This window comes from Cetorhinus maximus, chromosome 4 (genome assembly GCF_964194155.1).
Source record: "Cetorhinus maximus chromosome 4, sCetMax3.hap1.1, whole genome shotgun sequence".
Lineage (NCBI taxonomy): Eukaryota > Metazoa > Chordata > Chondrichthyes > Lamniformes > Cetorhinidae > Cetorhinus > Cetorhinus maximus.
In genome coordinates, this window is record NC_135882.1 from 38,868,276 (window position 1) to 38,889,662 (window position 21,387).

At 43.3% G+C, this 21,387-nt stretch overlaps 1 protein-coding gene across 3 annotated transcripts in view; it reads right to left on the reverse strand.

Moving 5' to 3' along the window:
- ppp1r17 (protein phosphatase 1 regulatory subunit 17) overlaps nucleotides 1-18,881 on the reverse strand; it is a 161,879-nt gene extending 142,998 nt beyond the window's left edge. The window contains exon 1 of one of the 3 annotated variants that reach the window (XM_078539684.1): nucleotides 18,731-18,881. In XM_078539684.1, the coding sequence (XP_078395810.1) occupies nucleotides 18,731-18,751 (21 nt within the window). In that variant the 5' untranslated portion in view covers nucleotides 18,752-18,881. Of the gene's footprint in view, nucleotides 1-653; nucleotides 781-18,716 lie in introns of those variants that run through there. The other 2 variants (XM_078539686.1, XM_078539687.1) reach the window with 2 other exon arrangements.
- Nucleotides 18,882-21,387: the final 2,506 nt, after the last annotated feature.

Genomic DNA, 21,387 nt, shown 5'->3' on the forward strand with positions numbered 1-21,387 from the left:
ATAGAAGAGTAGCGTGGGCTACCTCTAGTCAGTATAGAGATAGAGTTAGAGTTGAAAGCACACGTGTAGTTGCTGCTGAGTATATTGTAAATAAACTTACTGTTTCCACTTAGAAAATTGTCTGCAGATCAACTCTATTACTAATAGCACAAAACGCCACTCTACAACACTTTTCGAGTCTGTATGACTCTTCTTTAGAGCTGTTTCGTCCTTCTTTAGCTATCTTCTGCAATGCACCTCCTTTTCCTCTCTCTTGTCCCTCCTACACAATTTACACCACTGCTCATTTCCAGGATTACTTTCTGTAGTATAAGGATCTGGCAAATATAGGGTGAACGTAGGTCTGAGTAAGAATGCACATGACCCAGACCCAGGGTTAGCGTGGTGTTAAGCAGAACCGTGTAAGACCTAAGAATGGAGACAGCTCCTGGCTTGTACCTTTTGCTGTGTATGTGTGAATAGTTCTGGTAGTTAATAAAAGCTTACAGTTAATCTACAGAAGGCTATGGAGACTTCTTTAAGACTTACAATTTTGTAACCAACAGCCTCCCAATATGGTGGCAGCAATGGATTAACAACCCAGAACCTTGCTAAAATCCAGAGACAAACTGGAATTGTGGAAAACTAAGAAAAATTAAACAAAGCATTCTTACCTGAAAAGGAGCTCCTAAAGAAGTAGAGGGCGCAGAGGAAAAATCACCAGAAAATGCTTTTTAAAAAGGCTAGGAAGCCGAAGGCAGAGATTTAAAATTCCTTACTGCAGCAGCAGACTCCATTGAATCTCCTTTGGAAGTTCAGCTTCAGAGTGCAGTGTCGACAGAACCAACAAGGGTGAGCTAAATCTTTTAAAATTCCAGGCTGAGAACTCCCTTAAGTAATTCAGTGTCAGAAGTACTGTTTGAAAGAAACATATCACTAAAACCTGATCCCCGAGTCAAAGCCCAAGAACGTGGCCTCCGAGCTCATCAAAAAAGAGGAAGAATTAATTAAATATATTGGGAGCATCGCAACTGTCCAGCTCAGTTGAAAACAAGCAGAAGCTCCAATTCGACTGACTCGAGAGTCTAAAAAGTGAACTGCTGAACAAAAGTAGTCTGCAGGCAGCCTTAAATTTTTCCCAAGAAGAGCACCATTGCCATTTTGTAGAGCCCACCAAAACTGGCAGGCATGGGAATCACTTGGTCTCCGAGTGAACGGCAACGCCATCTTGAAATCCAGAGAAAGCTCCAGTTAAAGTTTTAAAGAAAACTGAAGGCAGAGCAAAAACAATCACCTTCCAGCACAATTTTCCAATTTAAAAAGACCCCAGGCAGCCCAAACTTCTTGCTTTGAAGCTTTCCTGCAAAGGTAAAAAGTAAAAAAAAAAGACCCATCAGTACAATGGGAGCCTGCGAAACTCAACAAGCTCTGGAAGAAGAGCAGAGAGAAAAAAAGGTTACTGCACAGCCATTCTTAAAAGGGAAACAACATTTAAAGCTGTAACTGCAAAAAATATATGACCATGAATCTATAATCTAACCTATCAGATCAGTTGTAACTTATCCAAGGCCCTAACCCAATGGGAAGCATTGCATCCTTGAGAAGAGAATTTTTAAATTACTGGAGTATATCAGGGCTCAGTGAAAAATCAGAAGAAGGCCAGATTGATACCCTTTTATACTGGTTTGGTGAACTTGGGGAAAAACTTATCCTAACGCATGACATTAATTAGTCCTCAATCAGCTTTGAGGACCTATTAACAGTCTTCGACAAATATTTTAATCTTCAAGTTGAGGAGTATGCAGAGCTTAAAAAGGCACATAATAAAACCCAGCAAAGAGACAAAAGGGTAAAGGGTGAACAAACCACACAAGGGCACCAGAGAGGCAGGGAACTTTACAGAAGTCCCAAAGGTATACCTTTTTGGAGTCCCTGACAAGTTTCCAGAGCTCTACCAACAGCTGTCAGTAAATGACAAGGACAAAGCCCTGTGGCAGGCAGAGCAAGAAAAAGCATAAATAAAATCAGAAACTGTTTGTATCAAAGCTGAACTGGAAGATTTGAAATGGAGAATTCAAACTGAGTATTTAAAATGTACGATAAACTAAAGTCTTCAATGAACCAAACTGTTTGAGATCTGAACAAACAAATTCCTGTCACGTCACAAAGGTGCCAGGGAGAAATGATGACCGTCAATTCCACGGTTGGAAAATTGAAGCAAGAGGTGGGAAAACTCATATATGTATATCCGGGCACAACAGGAGGCAGAATAGGCACTCAAAGAAATTGTGGTCTTGAAAGACTCTTAGAACAAATACATGCCCCTGGAAAAAACATGGAGTAAAAAAACAAGTTGAAAGCTACTTCAAAAAGGCTACGTTGCAACTGTTGGCAGTGATAAGGCAATACACTGAAACACAGAGTGAGAAGACAAGAACTGAACAAGTAAATAAACAGTTGAAAGAACAGCTAATTGTCCTTCAAGATAAATTCAAAATCTGTGCATAACTCTTCAGCAACATGATGGAATAAAGGCTACCTTGAGTGACAGAATGGCGGAACAGCGGAACAAACTCAATGAGAATCTGTTAAATTACAAGAAATCTCAAGGCCATGTAACAGAGTTTTGCAACGAAAAGGAAAACCTGTTGAAGGACCTTCACATGCTACAAGGATCCCTCAGGTCGGAGTTTGTTCCTCTGGAAAATTATGAAGTGAAACAAAATGAATTTACACCACTCAGAAAGAACTGAAGAACTAGTTAGCAGGGAAGACTCAGGAATGTTCATTATTCCGCGATGAAGCCGAGACGGACAAGAAAGAGACTGCGGCACTGAAGAAAATGGTTGCACATTTGGAAGGAACGTTGGAAAAACATTATATTTCCAAAGACACATAGGGGAGAATTTTCTCCCTGTCGGGGGGGTTTTGCAGGAGCTGTCACGGGCGCCGCCATTTTATGTGGGCAGGCCAATTTTACGTGGGCGTGCCCGGAAGCGCTGAGCGCTCCCTGTGTGGTGGGGGGGGGGGGGGAGGTTGCCTGAGTCGGGGGCCTGCACTCTTTCACACATGCGCGCGAAAGAGCGCAGAAATCTCCCTGAGGCATAGAGCTGCACAGGGCCGCTCAGTTTATTGTTTTAATTGATAGTTAACTGGCCATAACAGGCCTTTAACAGTTTGGCGGGCGCACAGCCGACTCGGGTGCGCGCCCGCCGATCTGAAAATCTGAATGACGCGCAGTGACAACGGGACGCACGCCCAACGTCACCGTGCATCATTTTATGCCTCGGCGAGCAGGCCCCGCCCCACTCGCCGAGCCGAAGATTCTGCCCATAGAAACAGATGAAAATCAAACACTTAGAGTGGCAAACAAAGGTAGAGGTTTGACTAAAGAGCATGAAGTGTCTCAAAAACAATTGGCAGAAGTGCAATTACAGAATGCGAGCTTGAAAGCTAGCGCCGGGGAATTATACTTTGCTCAAGAAAAACTGATCAGTGTAGAGAGTCAACTTTCACATACAGAAACAGAGTTTGATAAGGAAAAACGAGAGCTGATGAGAAACACTGGAGCGTTGCTCACAGGAAATAGATCATTTGAAAGTGGACTGGAAATGCTTCACTAGTGAACCTGTCCAAACAAATTCAACAAAGATAGACTTTCAACTAAAACTTGACGAACTTCAAGCATCAGATGACTCTGATAAACATCATGAAAAATGCAAGGAACCGGAGAAGGAATTGCTGAAGATGCTGACTGTTGTTTGAATGCAGAATTAATGACCAAAACTAATGGAATTGGTGAACTATGATCCATCCTGAACAACATGATGGGCGAGAAGCGTAGTGTCGAAGAGCAGATCCAGACCTCCAGCCCTGAACTCGGTACAGCAGGTCAACACTGCAACCATTGTGCATATGTTGCAGCTCCCAGCCAGCATGCCAAAGCCAAAAGAGATGCTAGAGCCTGGTAGCAGCCGTCCAAGCCCGCCAGTGAATAGCCAAGGTGGGCATACCACTAAACCTTCTTCTCGCCACAGGGATGCTCTTCCTCAGCCACAGAGGACATTGAGATAAGCCACACGACAACGGAAAAAGTGAAAGAAGTGACATGGAGACAAATGCAATGTTCGTGCACCCTGCAGGAAAAGAGTTAAAGTAGCAGCAACCACCAATCAACGTGACAGCCAGGCTGACCAAGTGCAGTTCAACATGAAGAAATGGCAGACAAGAATGAAAGCATATCCAGATGCCAGCTCAACCTCCAGACCCATAGGAAGAACCAGCAATGACTGAGCCTACCACTCCTCTGACAAAACTGCGAACGCGATATGGAAGGGTTATAAGGCCTCCAGACTGCCTGAACCTTTAAATTCAAGGACTTGAAAGGGGGAGATGGGTAGTAATAATGCAATAATAGTGCTAAGAGTGTAATGGTGACAATGTAGTAATGACAATGTAAAAGTATGGCACTGATAACAATGTAAGACACGAAGTAAACTAGAATAACTCCAAATATATGAGATAAGGACTTGGGGGTGGTGTAGTATGAGTCTGGCACATATAGGGTTAATGTGGGACAGAGTACAGTCAATTCTTGCCATTCGCAACCCCCTTTACCGTGAATTTTTTTTTAGCCGTGCAAATGTTTTTATGCACCCAATCACGGTTCATGGCCTCAAAGCTTCACTTATCTGTGATTTAAAATGTTAAACTTCTCACCTAAACACATGTTGGTCCAGAAAGGTTATTAAACACTGGGTTCACATGCCATAAAAAAACATTGCTTGTTGAATTTCCCACATAGAAAGCGTGCACTGATCATGTGCTGTCTCTGCGCATGCGCCGTCTCTAACTGTGCGTGGTTTGCTGTGATTTACAGGATACAATAACTCCTGACCAGTATTTTGCAGTACAGGTGCAGCACAGCACTTTACTAAAAATGAGTGAGTCAGAGTCAAGCAGGAAATGTCCCAAGAAAGTGATGGCACTTGAACAAAAATGACAATCTTAGATAGACTGAGAAATAGTGCAAATGCTACCATGGTGGCCAGGGAATACTCTGTGAATGAATCCACAATCACCAAATTAGGCAGTCTGAAGAAAAAATAAGGGCCACTGTTAGTGTTTCTGGTAGTTGTACCTCAAGTTCACTTCTGTGAGCAGGAGAGATCCACACTTAGAGGAAATGGAAACATTACTGAACGTGTGGATAGAGCACCAGCTTCAAGGGAGGACCCCAGTTAATGGTCCAATCATTCAAAACAAAGCACTTGAATTGTACCAACACAAAGAATAGTAAAGAGGGTGGTGTCACTGGTGATCACAGAATCACAGAATCACAGTGCAGAAGAGGCCCTTTGGCCCATCGAATCTGCACTGACACGTGAGAAACACCTGACCTACCTAGCTAATCCCATTTACCAACACTTGGCCCATAACCTTGAATGTTATGACGTGCCAATGATGATTGAAGGTGATGCAGAAGGTGACCAGTGATGATGAAGGTGGTGCAGAAGGTGCCTCTCCTTTGACTTCCAAAAGATTCTCAGCCAGCACAGGATGCTTTGATTACTTTAAAAAGCATTTCGGGCTGCATAATGTGAAGTTGGTGGGGGAGGCTGCTTCAGCTGACCATGCAGCTGCAGGAGAGTTTCCCAAGGTGCTGCAGGAATACATTGAGGAGAGGCTACCAGACAGAGCAGGTCTTCAACACAGCCTAAACTGGTCTGTTCTGGAAGAAGATGCCAAACTGATTTATGCCAATGTGGCTGGCTTTAAATGTAAATCAATGCTGCTTTATAGGTCAGAAAACCCTCGAGCTTTCAAAGGGGAAAATAAATCTCATCTGCTAGTTTTTTGGAAGGCTAACAGCAATGCCTGGCTTACAGCAGTAGTATTTGAAGACTGGCTTGCTAATTGCCTTCTGCCAGAGGTCGGCAATTATCAGAGGGAAAATAACCTGTCTTTAAAGGTCATACTAATCCTTGATAATCCATCTAGGCATCCACAGTCTCTAGCCGAGAACCATCCAGATGTTCATAATTTGTTTTTACCCCCAAATCCGACCTCACTTGTCCAACCAATGGACCAGGGGATCATTGTCTCATTCAAAGCTTACTACACCCGACGAAGTTTCAGCCACATCCTTTATTTTCTGGAAGCAGACCCTTCAACCACAGTCCATGATTGCTGGAAGGGATTCAACATCCTCATTAGCAGGAGGCATAATTAAGGATTCATGGGATGAAGTTAGAGCTTCAACCATTAATGCCTGCTGGAAAAACATTTGGCCTGAGGCTGTGAATGCTTTTACAGAGTTCCCCAATGTGAATGCTAAAGTGGTGAGGATTGTTGACTTTTGGTTAAAGAAGTTGGAGGGGAGGGATTTGAAGACATCACCACAGCTGAAGTGGATGAGTTGCGCCAATCTCATCAAGAGGAACTCTCTATGGAAGAATTGGTTGAACTGATGAGATTAAATGAGCCTAAACAGGAGCAGGAGCAGGAAGAAGAGACTAAGAAGTCTCAATTCACAACCAAGATGATGGAAGATCTCATAAGGTCAGCTGAAGAATTGAAAAAACAGGCAACCACCAATGAGACAAGCATGGAAAGAAGCCTTTTGTAGAGCGATTGACACAGCTATTTCTCCTGAACAAGAACAGTTACCAAATTGAAAAATAAAAGGTGAAGCAGTCAACAATAACATCATTCTTTACATCCACATCAATGCCTGCATCAGTCACGTCACCTGCTCCAGCTACCTCTGTTATGACCAGGCAGTTGGTAAAGTGGAGTTATTTTTAAAAATCCCAAAGGGAAACTTTAAACAACTGTCGTAACCTATAATTTTAACTGTTATGTTTGAGATGCAGCTCTAAATTCAGGAATCGTACCACCAGTTCTCGAGAGGTTTTATATTAAGCTAAATGAAACATTTTACTAATTTACACAAGTTAAATATATACACATGACTACAAATTACTACAATCATAACTTTTAACAAATTCCCAAACTAATCTCCATTAAGGCAACAGCAGTCCATAGACTTAACCAGACACCAGGCAAAGCATTTTCACCTTACAAAGTCAAAATAAGGTTCTTTTCAGGTTGGTTCCTGTGGAGACAGTTGGAGGCTTACAGCTGCTTTTGATCTCACATTGCCTCTGCCCTACACATACAAAACTACTGAAGTTATACCTAGCACAGCTCACTGAATGTAAATTCTCATTGTATCACCAGTCTCTTTGAACTCCACCTTTCAACAATAAAACCCCTTTCATGGGACCAATTCTATTAGTAATATAAACATATTGCTTGGTATCTGCTAGCTAGGTGGTAGTTTTCACCCCAATTCTTGAATGATCTATTCAAAAAATGCAAATGCACGCTATCTCTCTTCCATATGAAAACTAGTACCATCAAAGCACCCAGACTAGCTGGCTTTAATCCAATTAAGACACACCCACAGACTAAACCTCTATTTTAAAAGAAAAATATTGTCCAATAATATTATATACATTAATAGCTTCATGACAACCTCCACTCTCAAGTAATGTACTGTAATTTGTAAATTGTACTACTTTGTAATTGACAAACTTTACATTGTTCCTGTTTTCTTGTGTTGCCAAACAATTTCTGTACTAAAATGATCTTGAATTTACTCAAAAACATGGGGCTGGATTTTACCGTCGGCGAGTGGGGGGGCGGGGCACGCTTGCCGATGTATGAAATGACGCGCAGTGACGTCAGGTGGAATTCCCGACGTCACCGCGCCCCATTTAAATTCTCAGGAAGACGGGGGCGCAGCTAAATCAGATGCGCATTCGCCGACCTGTCAATGGCCAATTGAGGCGATTGACAAAGCAATTAAAATAATCAGTGGACCTGCCCGTCCATCCTTAAGGTTGGCGGGCAGGCCAGGAGCCCCGGCAGGAACTAAAAAAAACATGAAACCTCATCCATGGGTGGGATGGGGTTTTATGTAGAGTTTTAAAAAATTTTAATTAAGTTTTTTTGGAAATTATGAACATGTCCCAACTCATGTGAAATTCTCACATGAGGGGACATGTTAGGGAAATTTTATTTTTCTATTTTAAGCTTTTTCACATTTAGAGCTGATTTCCCTGAGGCAGCACTTAGCCTCAGGGAGATGAGTGCGCTCTTTCGTGCTCCCCCGCCGCCCATGTAAAATGGCACCGCGCCTCCAATTGGGGGTGCCGATCGGAAGTGCGTCCGCCTATCAACATCCACCCCCCCCCCCACTGCCGATGGGAGGAAAATTCAGCCCATAGTCTCTATTGCCTCTTTTCCTTTAAAAATTTAACTTTTGGGAATGGCTGGAACTTATCTAATTCATTCCCATTGTAAAGTATGTTTGCCATTTGTGTTTTCACCCTTTGTGAGATTTTGTGGGAATGGAACTCCCCACGAATGGTGGGGATTTTACTGTATAGTACCGCCCACACTGTGATATAAGAAGGCACATGACTCAGACCCAGGGTCAGTATGGTGTGGAGCAGAAACATGACAAGACCTAAGCATGGAAACAGTTGCTAGCTTGTACCCTTTACTGTATGTGTAAATAGTTCTAGTAGTTAATGAAGATTTACAGTTAATCTACAGAAGACTTTTTTAAGACATACAATTCCGAAACCAACACCCTCCTAACACTTTCATCGCCAGCAATCATAATGGTTCACCATACCACCTCTCATTCTCACTCCTTACAGAAACTCATCTTCCATTTCTCTCTTTCATTGCTGCCTACAACACTGCTGTCATCTCATCTCCTCTGAGGTGTTCAACCTGCACAGCCTCCCAGCAAACTCCCTCTCTGCAAACACATGACATTGTCATCCCTTTGACACCTGCCTGAAATTCGTTTTCACAATGTGCACTACATACTCATTTGTCACTCTTAATACTGTTCTATCATTTTTGCAGGAGAAGAAAACTAAGAATACGAGGGAGAGAGCCAGGAGCAGCAGGAGACCACCGGAGTTCATGGAAGTGACACTGGCAGAGGAGGAGGCACTCTGAGCATTGTTGATAGTAAGACTGATATTCAGCAGAATAAGTTGATTGATTTAATCTAATTTTCCATAATGACAGGCACCTTCAGTTTACTTTAACACATCAGCCATGGTTGAATGCTTTCTAATTAATATCTTCTAAGTATCATTACTAAATTTTCAAATTTTCATCTATCCTCCAGGGCCTTCAGAGGAATCCTCAAAACATGCAGCATCTGCTCATAGGCGATGAAAACTCATCCTGCAGCCTGTTGTACTGCCAGCACCACGAGGGAGAAGGTGGCTGCTGCTGGTTAGACGCCCAGCCAGGGCCCCGCATCATCATAGGCCCAGGCCACAGGTGAAGTGTCGTGGGATGGGAGACCCTGTGGGAGTTTCAGGGGAGGGGGTAGGAGGTAGGGGTCATCAGCAGGACTCTCAGTGCCCCCACCCCCCTCCCTCCCCTCCTCACCTCCTTCCCATTGCCTTGATTCTAGATCTCTTGAAAGGCACTGAGTGCCTTTGAACCCTAACCCCATTAATTGCCCACTTCAGGGCCTCAATTGGCGACGGGGTGGGAAGAGCATACATGAACCTTCTGGCCATGGGCTTATTTGGGGTGGAGGTGGGAAGATCGTGGGATCCTCACCTTCTTGCCCAATTAAATGCCCAAGCCACCAAACTCACCACAGAGGAGGGCATCAAATTCCACCCAACATTCCTTTCATTCCATCCAATCCTATTCTTTACTTGACCATACTTGCTGGTCATGCTGAGTAAAAAATATGTAAAAGTATTTCACAGGGTTGACGTTGTCATTGTCATTAGCACTAGCACAGATGTTGGCATTGGCACTGGCTGGCACTGGCACTAAAACTGGCACTTGTTGCCATTGGCATTGACATGAATGCTAACACTTCCAATTTTTTGATTGATATGAGCACTTGCACTAATGCTGACATTGGCACTGACTATGTCACAAGTACTAACAATGGCACTAGTACCAGTAGTGACACTTGCAACTAATTCTGTCACTGGTAATGTTTATTGAATCAGAATTGACACTGACACACTCGTGAAGGCAGTACAACTGGCACGAGGAATAGCACTGGCACTAGTACTGACATTGATACTGACATTAACCATGACACGGAATGGGCATTGACACTAACAATAACATTGGTATAACATTAGGGTTGTCATTGGTCCCGAGACTGGCAATAAAATGGGCACTGGCTCAATAATTGCAATGAAGACTTAAATTATCTCTGGCATTGATGGCATACTTTACATAAGGCAATGGTAAATGAGATGTTAAAAATCAAGAATGAAAAGTACCAATCTAGGCTTGTGTGACATGAGAGCAAGAGCAAAGACAAGGCGGACAGAAGAGCTAAGGAAAATAAGCAAGTTGCTGAGCAGTTAAAACAATTCAAGGCCGTATCTTGTTGCTAAGGTAATGATGTGATTAAAGCTACAAATGAGCAAGCTTTGAAATGCACAATAATTGCATGGTGACTTGGGCCTGCACTTCATCTTCTGCTCATTTCACAGAACACCTGCAGTAACACAAATGCTATTAAAATGCACCAATTTTTCTGTGGAATATTAGTTGAAGCAATAGCAATCCAGCTTAAATAATAAGGCTCACATCTCAGTTTAAATAGATAAAAGCAAAATACTGCAGTTGCTGGAAATCTGAAATGGAAACAGAAAATGCTGGGAAAATTCAGCAAGTCTGGCAGCATCTGTCAAGAGAGAAACAGTGTTAACGTTTCAAGTCCATATGACTCTTCTTCAGAATGTTAACTCTGTTTCTCTCTCCACAGATGCAGCCAGACCTGCTGGGTTTTTCCAGCATGTTCTGTTTTTATTTCAGTTTAAATAGAAGTGGTTTTCAAACACTTATTCTTAAAGGATGCCTTTTCAAATGGATTAGTAATCACAAGCCCCTCCCCAGCTGCATTATAATGCTACATAATAATTATTATGTGAAAGTGTTGCATGTAAAGTGCGTTTCAATGATAGTTTTAGCAAAACAGGTATTAATTTGCAAATATCAGTTAGATAGGTGTGCAAAAGCAAAATAATGCAGATATTGGAAATCTGAAATCACAGATGGGTATGTCTCCTTCTCACTGCAAAGTCTCTTGATCCTAGGCACGAGCATGGAGAGAACAGAAGCCCAGGAAGAGCAGGATTCCAGGGAGAGCAAAATGTGGAAAAAGAACTTGGGGAGCAGGGCAGAGCAGGAGCAATGGTGAGCACTCTATGGTGACAGCAGAAGCATGCGGAAAGCAGAACATGGAGAAAGCAGAGGTTTGGAGAGAGCAGAAACCCAGAAATGGCAGAAGCCTAGACTGAGCAAGAGCCCAGAGAGAGCAGAAACATAGACATAGCAGGAGCCCAGAGAAAACAGGAGTCTGGACAGAGCAAGAGCAGGGGAAGAGAAGGAGTACAGGAGCACGGAACGAGCAGATCATGTCTCTGGCTGCAGCTCACTCACTTACTCTTGACCTCAGCGCCATTGGAGGTCACCCATGTTGCCCACCTGTGGTTTGGATTCACATCACAGACCCCCTGGAAGGTGTCTGCAGACTCCAGTTGAGAACCACTGAGAGGACAGCGAATGTTTTAGAAATATGCAGGGCATTGATCTGATATTTAACAGTCGATCCTAAGCTCTTATTGTTCAGTGTGATAAACAAAAAAGTGGACAGAATAACTGATTGTCAACCTAATGAGCTGCACTTGGCAATGTTGATTTTTGTTGCTATGCTGTGCATTTACTTAGCTAAGTATATATTTAGAATTCATAAATGTAGATGACACAGTAATTGACCAATCCTCCCTGTTGCTAAGGTAATGATGTGATAAAACCTTCAAATGAGCAGCTCTGAATTACATAATAATCATAAAGTGTACTGAGCCAGGAGTGTGACAGTACAATCCAAGAATGAACGCATTATGAATAAAGGCTTAAAAACAAAAAAAAACCTTAAAAAAGTTGGAGGCAGATTCTTCAGCATATCAAGGCTTTGTGTGTCTCTATATACATTATCCGATAATGAGCAGATTATTTGACCTTTAGTGTTTCCACATTATTTTTCTACAATCAATAGTTTAATATAGAAGTGTTAACTTGGGAATAGGCTTTTTTCTGATCTAGATATGAAATGGGACAGTGCTAATTAGTAATCTTATAGTATTGCTGAAAAAAGAGACATGTTGAAATTTTTTGTCTTGCACTCATCAAGACAGATGCAAGAATGCCAAATTTCAAAGGGAGCAACAGCTTATAATGCATGGAAAAAGCTTGTTGACTGGTTGGCAAGTCAACTGATTGGTGGAGGCATTGCCATGGAAAATGCATTAGGGAATTATTATATGCTTTTGTTTAATTCAAAAAAGGCACAATGTTTCTAGACATGTTTCTTTTAGCTGCAGAGGGCAAGTCCCTGCATATGAGTATATGTAGCTTCTATCAAAAGTAAGTGAGCCACATTGAAAGCCCAACTGATAATGCTACATTATGTTAGTATAATTCTTAGCACACAGGGGATTGTTCAGCAAGTGCTGCCCAGTCATGGAATCACATCTAATGTGAGACATTTTATTTGGGTTTTGCAAACAGCCTAGTTGAGTATGATCAGTACTCTGCTTATTGCGAACAGTTGAAGGGACATGCTGTTTGATACCATCTGCCAGTCATTGGGACTTACTGCCTATGTACCTGGCAATACACTGGCACTGAAATTCATATACCTCATTACTCATTTGTGTGGTAGGCAGAATGCCTTTTTGGTATGACAACAGCATTGTGTTAGTGGAAAATAACACTCCTGCTGCTACTGAGCAGTAGCAAGTGAAATGGCTAACTTCCCCTGTTGGTCAGATTTTTGGGATACCTTACCCTTCCAGGTTAATTTTAAAAAATGTATTCATTCACAGGATGTGAGCATTACTGGCCAAGCCACAATTTATTGCCCATCCCTAATTGCCCTTGTTCAGAGGGCATTTAAGAGTCAACCACATTGTTGTGAGTCTGGAGTCACATATAGGCCAGACCAGGTAAGGACAGCAGATTTCCTTCCCTAAAGGACATCAGTGAACCAGGTGGGTTTTTACAACACTCAGCAAAGGTTTCATGGTAATTATAAGGCTTTTAATTCCAGATTTTTATTGAATTCAAATTTCACCATCTGCTATGGTGGGATTCAAACCCAAGTTCCCAGAACATTACCCTGAGTCACTAGAATCTTAGTCCAGTGACAATACCACTATGCAACCGCCTCCCCCTAATTTGAGGTACACTGGGCACTTTTCAGGTCCCAAAGTGGCAGCCTTAGGCTCATTCATAAATATGCACGATACACTGTGAGCAATGATCTGATCGGGTTAGCTGTTATCCCATAGGCTAGCTTTGATATGCCCAATTTTGATGTCAAGCTTGCACGGAGATCAAATGGCTTGGGCCCTATTTTGAGATTGCGGATAAGGCCAATCTTATAGTGTGTGGAGCTATAGGAATCCCAAAGCATATATTAATTTAGGCTTTCGGTACAGTGATGGAGAACCCACCAGCAGATTTCTCAACTAGCATCGAGGAAATACTTATTGTACAAGATCCTCTGGGGAAGATAAATTATATTGTGAAAGTATTCCATATTGAGTTATGTCATCAAGCCTGAAACTCAGCTATTAAATTTAAACAAATCCAATTTGTATGAGGAGTGACTTGGCTAAGCTATATCTTGGGAAATTAGAATAAAGGATATGACAGGAGACAAGCAATAGTGAGCATAGAAGTATTAATTCATAATTCTCAACATACATTGACTTCAGGGATAAAAACTCCATGGAAAATGTGGTTCAACTGTGGTTTAGTAAAAAAATGTTAAGCATAGTATTAGATTGAAAGAAGAGGTTTGTGATGCTCCCAAAGAGAACCCTGAGAATTGACAGGATTTTAGAAATTAGCATAGGATGATCAAGAAATTGATAATATGGTAGGAAATAGAATGAGTATAAGCAAGCAAGAAATATAAAATGTATTGTAAGAACTCCATTTGTATGAAAGAGGGGATTTGTGAAAGTGAACATAGGTACCTTAGAGGCAGAGATATGAGGAAATATGGAATAGGATATAGCAGTGATGTTTTACAAATATTTTGCATCTGTCTTCATGACAGAAGACAAAAAGAGCATATGGGAAGTAGTAGGGAATAAACAATTTATATTAACAGAACGCCTTTAATGTCGTAAAAATTCTCAACGAATGTTATCAAACAAAATTTGAAATTGGCCCACATTTTTAAAGTTTATTGATGGGATGTGAGTGTCACTGTCAAGGCCATAATTTTTTGCCCATCCCTAAAGGCTCTTGAGAAAGTGGTTATGAAGATCTTGGGAAGAACTGTGAGATTCAGTAAGAAGCATTCGGAATCAGAACTGCACATTCTGTTAAAACAATGGAATCCTTTTATTGCACTCTTGACTCCCTCTGCTGGTATATGTGTATAGCAGCTTTAAGTGGACAAAATGTACAATGCAATTTTCAATACACAACATCTCTTCCCTTAGAAACCTAGAAAGTATGAGCAGGAGTTGGTCATTCGGCCCTGTGAGCCTGCTCTGCCACTCAATATGATCACGGCTGATCCTCTATCTCAACACCATATGCCCGCTCTCTCTCCATGCCCCATGATACCTTTAGAATCTAGAAATCTATCTATCTCCTTCTTAAATATATTCAGTGACTTGGCCCCTGTGATAGAGAATTCCACAAGTTCACCACCCTCGGAGTGAAGAACTTTCTCCTCAGTCCTAAATGGCCTACCCCATATCCACAGACTGTGATCCCTTGTTCTAGGCCGCCAGCCAGAGGAAACATCATCCCTGCATCTAGTCAGTCCAGCCCTGTCAGAATTTTATACGTTTCAATAAGATCCCCTCTCATTCTTCTAAACTCCAGTGAATACAGGCCTAATAAACACAATCTCTCCTCATTCAACAAACCTGCCATCCCAGGAATCAGCCTGATGAGCCTTTGCTGCATTCCCACTATGGCAAGTATGTCCTTTCTTAGGTAAGGAGACCAAAGCTGTACTCAATACACTAGGTATGGTCTCACCAAGGCTCTGTACATCTGCAGCAAGACATCCTTGCCCATGTACTCAAATCCTCTCACAATGAAAGCCAAAATACCATTTGCCTTCCTAACTGCTTGCTGCACCTGCATGCTTGCTTTCAGTGATCAGTGTACAAGGACATCCAGATCCCTTTGTACATCAACATTTCCCAATCTATCACCAGTGAAATAATACTTTGCCATTCTGTTTTGCTTACTGAAGCAGATAAACTTCACTTATCCATATTATACTGCAACTACCATGTATTTGCTCACTCACTCAACTTGCTTAAATCGCCTTGAAGCCTCTTTATTACCTCCTCACCACTCACATTCCCACCTAGTTTTATGTTGTCAGCAAACTTGGAAATTTTCCAATTGGATCCCTCATCCAAACCATTGATATATATTGTGAATAGCTGGGGGCCAAGCACTGATCCCTGCGGTAACCCATTAGTCACCGCCTGCCACTCCAAAAAAGACCCATTTATTCCTACTCTGTTTCCTGTCTGCTAACCAATTCTGAATCCATGCCAATATATTACCCCCAATTCCACATGCTTTAATTTTACACACTAACCTCTTATGTGGGACCTTATCAAAAGCTTTCTGAAAATCCAAGTACACCACATCCACTTGTTCCCTCTTATATATTCTACTAGTTACGGTCCTTAAAAAACTCCAATAAGTTTGTCAAACATGATTTCCTTTTCAGAAATCCATGTTGAACTTGTCTAACCCTGTTGATATTTTCCAAGTGTCCTGTTATCACATCTTTTATAACAGACTCCAGTATTTTCCCTACTATTGATGTGAGGCTAACCGGTCTGTAATTCCCTGTTTCCTCCCTCCTTTTTTAAATAGTGGGGTTATATTTGCCACTCTCCAATCGGCCGGGACTGTTCCAGAATCTACAGAATTTTGGAAGATGACAACCAATGCATCCATTATTTCCATGACCACCTCCTTTAGTACCCTGAGGTGTAGATTATCAGGTCCTGGGATTTGTTGGCTTTCAGTCCCATTAATTTCTCCAGCACTGTTTTTTTATTAATACTGATTTCCTTCAATTCCCCCTGCTCACTAGTGTTTCTGGGAAGTTGTTTGTGTCTTCCTCCGAGAAGACAGAACTAAAGTAATTGCTCAATTGCTCTGCAATTTCCTTGTTCTGCATTATAAATTCTCCAGCTTTGGACGGTCAGGGACATACATTTGTCTTCACTAATCTATTTTTTTTAATATACTTACAGAAGCTTTCACAGTCCATTTTTATGTCCTTGCAAGTTTACTCTCATACACTATTTTCCCCCTCTTAATCAATCTCTTGGACCTCCTTTGATGAATTCTAAGTTGCTTCCAATCCTCAGCCTTGCTATTTTTTCTAGCAACTTTATATGACTCCTCTTTGGATCTAATACCATCCTTAATTTCTTTTGTCAGCCATGGTTAGGCTGCTTTTTCCTGTTGTGTTTTTACACCAGAAAGGAATGTATAACTGTTGCAAGGTATACATTCGTTCCTTAATTATCAGCCATTGTCTATCCATTGTCATGTCTTTTAATGAAGTTCCCCAATCTATCGTAGCCAACTCACCTCTCATACCTTTGTAGTTTCCTTTGTTTAGATTTAGGACCCTGTTTTCAGATCGGACTTCACTTTCCTTCCTAATGAAGAATTCTATCATGTTATTGTCACTCTTCCCTACAGGACCCTGCACAGCAAGGTTATTAATTAGCCCTTTCTCATTGCACAATACCAAACCTGGGATAGCCTGTTCCTTAGTTTGTTCCTTGGTCTACTGGTTTAAAAAGGAAACCATCTCATATACACTGCAGTAATTCAACTGCCACAGTATTATTGCTAATTTGGTTCGCCCAATGTATATGTAGGTTAAAGTCACCCATGATTATTGTAGCACCCTTGTTACATGCATCTCTAATTTCCTGTTTAATGCCTTCCCCTACCTTATCACCACTGTTTAGAGGCCTATAGACAACTCCCACTAATGTTTTCCACCCCTTGTTGCTTCTTAGCTCCAACCAGACTGATTCTACATCTAGATTTTCTGAGTCAATGTCCTCTCTCACTGTTGCACTGATTCCATCCTTAACTAATAATCCACCCAACCCCCTTTCCTTTTTGCTTGTCCTTCCTAAATATAGAATACCCTTGGATATTCAGTTCCAGCCTTGGTCACCCTGCAGCCATGTCCCCGTAATTGCAATTATATCATAACAGTTTACATCTATTTGCGTTGTTAATTCGTCTACCTTATTGCGAATGCTCCGTGCCTTCAGATACGATGCCTTTAGACTTGTCTTTTTTACATTTTTACACATTTTTTGGACTATGGCCCTATTTACTACTAGTCCTTGTTTCCTCTGCTTTCCACTTTTGCTTTCTATTATCCTGTCTTTGATTTCTATCTTTGTTTCCTGCTTTTGTGTCTCCTCGCTCAGGTTCCCATACCCCTGCCACTCTAGTTTAAATCCTCCCACAGAGCACTAGTGAATACCCCTGCGAGGTCATTGATTCCAATTCTGCTGGTGTGCAACCCGTCCAGCTTGTACAAGTCCCATCTTCCCCAGAATTGGTCCCAATGCCTCAGGAATCTAAATCCCTCCCTCCTACACCATCGCTCCAGCCACACATTCATCTGGTGTATTCTCCTATTCCTGATCTTGCTCGCACGTGGCACTGGGGGTAATTCTGAGATTACTACATTTGAGGTCCTGCTTTTTAGTTTATTCCCTAGCCCCCTATGTTCTGCTCTCAGGACCTCATCCCTTTTTTTTACCTATGTCATTGGTACCTACATGGACCACGACCTCTGTCTGTTCACCCTACATCTTCAGAATGTCCTGCAGTCTCTCATTGACAGCCTTGACCCTGGCACCAGAGAGACAACATACCATCCTCATGTCACATCTGTGGCCACAGAAACATTTATCTGATCCCCTTACAATATAATCCCCTATCAGTATTGCTCTCCTACTCTTCCCGCTCCCCCCACCCTGTGCAGTTGAGCCACTCGCGGTGCCACGGACTTGGCTCTTGCTGCATTCCCCGGAGAAACCATCTCCCCCACCAGTATCCAAAATGGAAAATCTGTTAGAGAGGGAGATGGACCCAGGGGACTCCTGCAGCATCTGACTGGTGTGTTAACTCTATCTGTCAGTCACCCATTCTCTTTCCACTGGTGCACTCTTTACCTGCGGTGTGACCACCTCATTGTTCATGCTATCCACGATTATCTCAGCTTTGTGGATGCTCCACTGTGACACCAACCGCTGCTCCAGCTCCGAAATGCGGATTTCAAGTAGCTACAGCTGGAGACACTTCCTGCACACGTGGTCGTCCGGGACACTGAAAGTGTCCCTGACTTCCCACATCGCACAGAAGGAGCATTCCACCCGGCCGAGCTGCTCAGCCATGACATAATCCCTTTACTACTACTCCCTTTACTTTTACTTCCTGTAGTTTAATAAATACTAAATATATCCTACGGACCTTACTTCTTATACTTTAAACACTATGTAATCTAAACTAAAGACCAATTTTTACTTTAAAAATTGGACAGTAAAAATACTCACCAGGTCCTACTTACCAAGGCTGCCGCTCCTCTCATGCTGTCTCCAGGTCCTGCTCTGGTCTCGGGCCTGGTTCCCCTCACTCTTTAAGGCCGCCGCTCCTCTTATGTTATCAAATGCCAAAAGCAAAAGCAAAGGAGCACCTCTTGCCCTTCCTCCCTTAACTCCCTTAATCACCCAACTCCCAGCGCTCAAGTGCTAAGTCGCACTAAGTTGGCTGGCTTTTTATGCTCCTGAGACAAAGGCTAGCTGACCCAGTTACAGAGGAACCAGTCTCAGCTGTTTCTTTAACTAAACCCAACTGCTCATCCAGTGGAGACCTTGTTAAAATCCAGCTTAAGGCTGGGAGCTTTAGAATTTAAACTGTAGATTTCAGTTCTTAGTAAATGAGAGACATAGCATATTTCAAAGGTTTGTTTCTAAAAGTGTAAACAATAAACTTAAGCATAACTTGAACACTCAACTTCATCAGTTTAGTATGTTAGTATTACAAATACAAACTTGTATATCAATTTAAGTGCACTCAGCTGTATACAATGAGATAAAAAGATTTATCCAAAAGCTGAAAATAGTTCATTTAATAACATAATCACTTAAGTATGGTGGGTGTTTTCTCTCATGAGAAGGATGTCATCCAATATCAGGGGTGGAATTTTCTCAGTATTCCACTAAGTGTGATAGCGGGTGGGTAATATGGAGTCCTACCTGCTGACGAAAATGGTGGGCTTACACACCATTTCATCCTGAACATGCCTCATTATTTATTCACGCCCGCAAACCCCGCTGTTTCCATGGTGGACAGGCTCGCATTCATTCGCCCGCCATCACCTCGCTGTTGCATCAGGCCGGCTGCCATCTTTAAAAGGCAGCCGCCAGCAAAGCGCTCATCACCACCAACTCACCACTGCTGCCTGGGAGACATGGCCAGCAAAGGAAAAAGACTGCAGACCCCCCGCTTCAACGACAGGTCCCTCAAGCAACTACTGGATGCTGTAGGGGACCGCTGGGATGTGCTCTGCGTCCGCTCTGGCTGCAGTTTGGGCAGCAAAGTCAGCAACCCAGCTTGGGAGGTGGTGGCAGCAGTGGTCAGCACAAATGCCCTGCAGAGGAGGACAGCCACCCAGTGCCGCAAAAGGGTGAATGATCTCCTCTATTCTGCCAGGGTAAGTCACTCTTTTCATCACTCCCAACTCACACACTCACAAGCCCATCACACATCCACAGGGCCCTCACTCACTGCCAGTGCAAGGGATATCATCACTCACTCTTTCACACACACCATCATTGTCCTCATCCCATCCATAGGACCACTCACCACCCACAGAGGCCAGGCATACTTATCATCTGGCCCGGCATGCGTCCTGATAAACTCTCCCTATTTCTATCCATGCAGGACAAACTGGCTCACAACAGGAGGGAAAGGTCCCAGGCAGGTGGAGGGATGCCGGAGATAAAAGTTCTGACAGAGTTCGAAAACAGAGCCATCCAGCTGGCCGGCAATGACTGGGACCAGCTCTGTGCTGACGGTGAGGTCGGCGCTGCTCTACCAAGTGACGATCCAGCAGTGCATCATCCATCAGACAACCATGCCGTGAATGATGTGTCCTCTTTCACAGGCCGCTGCCATGCACTACTTATCTCTCCTTACTTTCGCAGGCACATCTGCCAAACAGCCGACAGAGTCCATGACCCAGGGCCTCCAATCATGCCCTGAAGAAAACTCTGAAGAGGAATCTGGAGGCACCCTCACTGAAGTCCCATCACAGCTTCACCCAGACCCTTCACCAGCACAGAGACACACACCTCGGTGGGACCTAGCTTTAGAGTAGCCTCGGGATCACAATCTGGTGAGCACATCACACTTTCTGATCCACAGCAGGCGGAGGCAGGTACTTCCCAGGTCCCCGGCACTCGGAGGACTGCTGGAGGCCAGAATGTTGCTGAGTCCAAGTCAGATGATGAGCCTCTGGATTCGGTCATGTCACAGTTGCTGGAGCTGCAAAGACAAGCTAGGGAACATCAGGAAGGGATGTCCGCTGCACTCCTCAGATTGCAAGGCACGATGGAGGTGTCTGTCCATCTTCAGGCTGAGGTGATAGTGCCGGCATTGCAACTCACCGAGGTCAACACTGGCAGGATGGCAGCCGCCATGGAGACCTTGGTCCAGGATGTCACTCCTGTACTGCTGCGCGGGCTTAACTCCATTGCTGATGCCATAGTTAGCTCAAATGCTGTGCACGCGAGAGGGGTGCTGGGCAGCTTGATCTCACTCCAGCTACCCATTCCACTCACAGAGTCAGCTAGGGGCCCTTGGGCACCCATGGGGAGGAGGATCAGCAGGTGCACACTCTGGGGCCATCCACCCAGGTGACTCTGGGAGTGACCGGCCCACCTGACTCCCCTCTTCCTGTGGTCTCCACAGCTCCAGCTTCACAGGCAGAGGACAGTGCCACTGCCACACAGCAGGAGCCAGAAAGCAGGCCAGGGCCCGCCACGTCTCAGCCCCCCAGAGGACACTCACCAAAGTCATCACAGACAGGGTGTCACAGTCAGCAGGCTGCCTCCACTTCTGCTGTGGATACCCGGGTAACACCAAGATGTAGCGGCAGGGTTAGGAAAGTTAAGTAAAAGTAGTTGCATAGCCTGGGCACGGGTGTTGATCACTTGTACATAA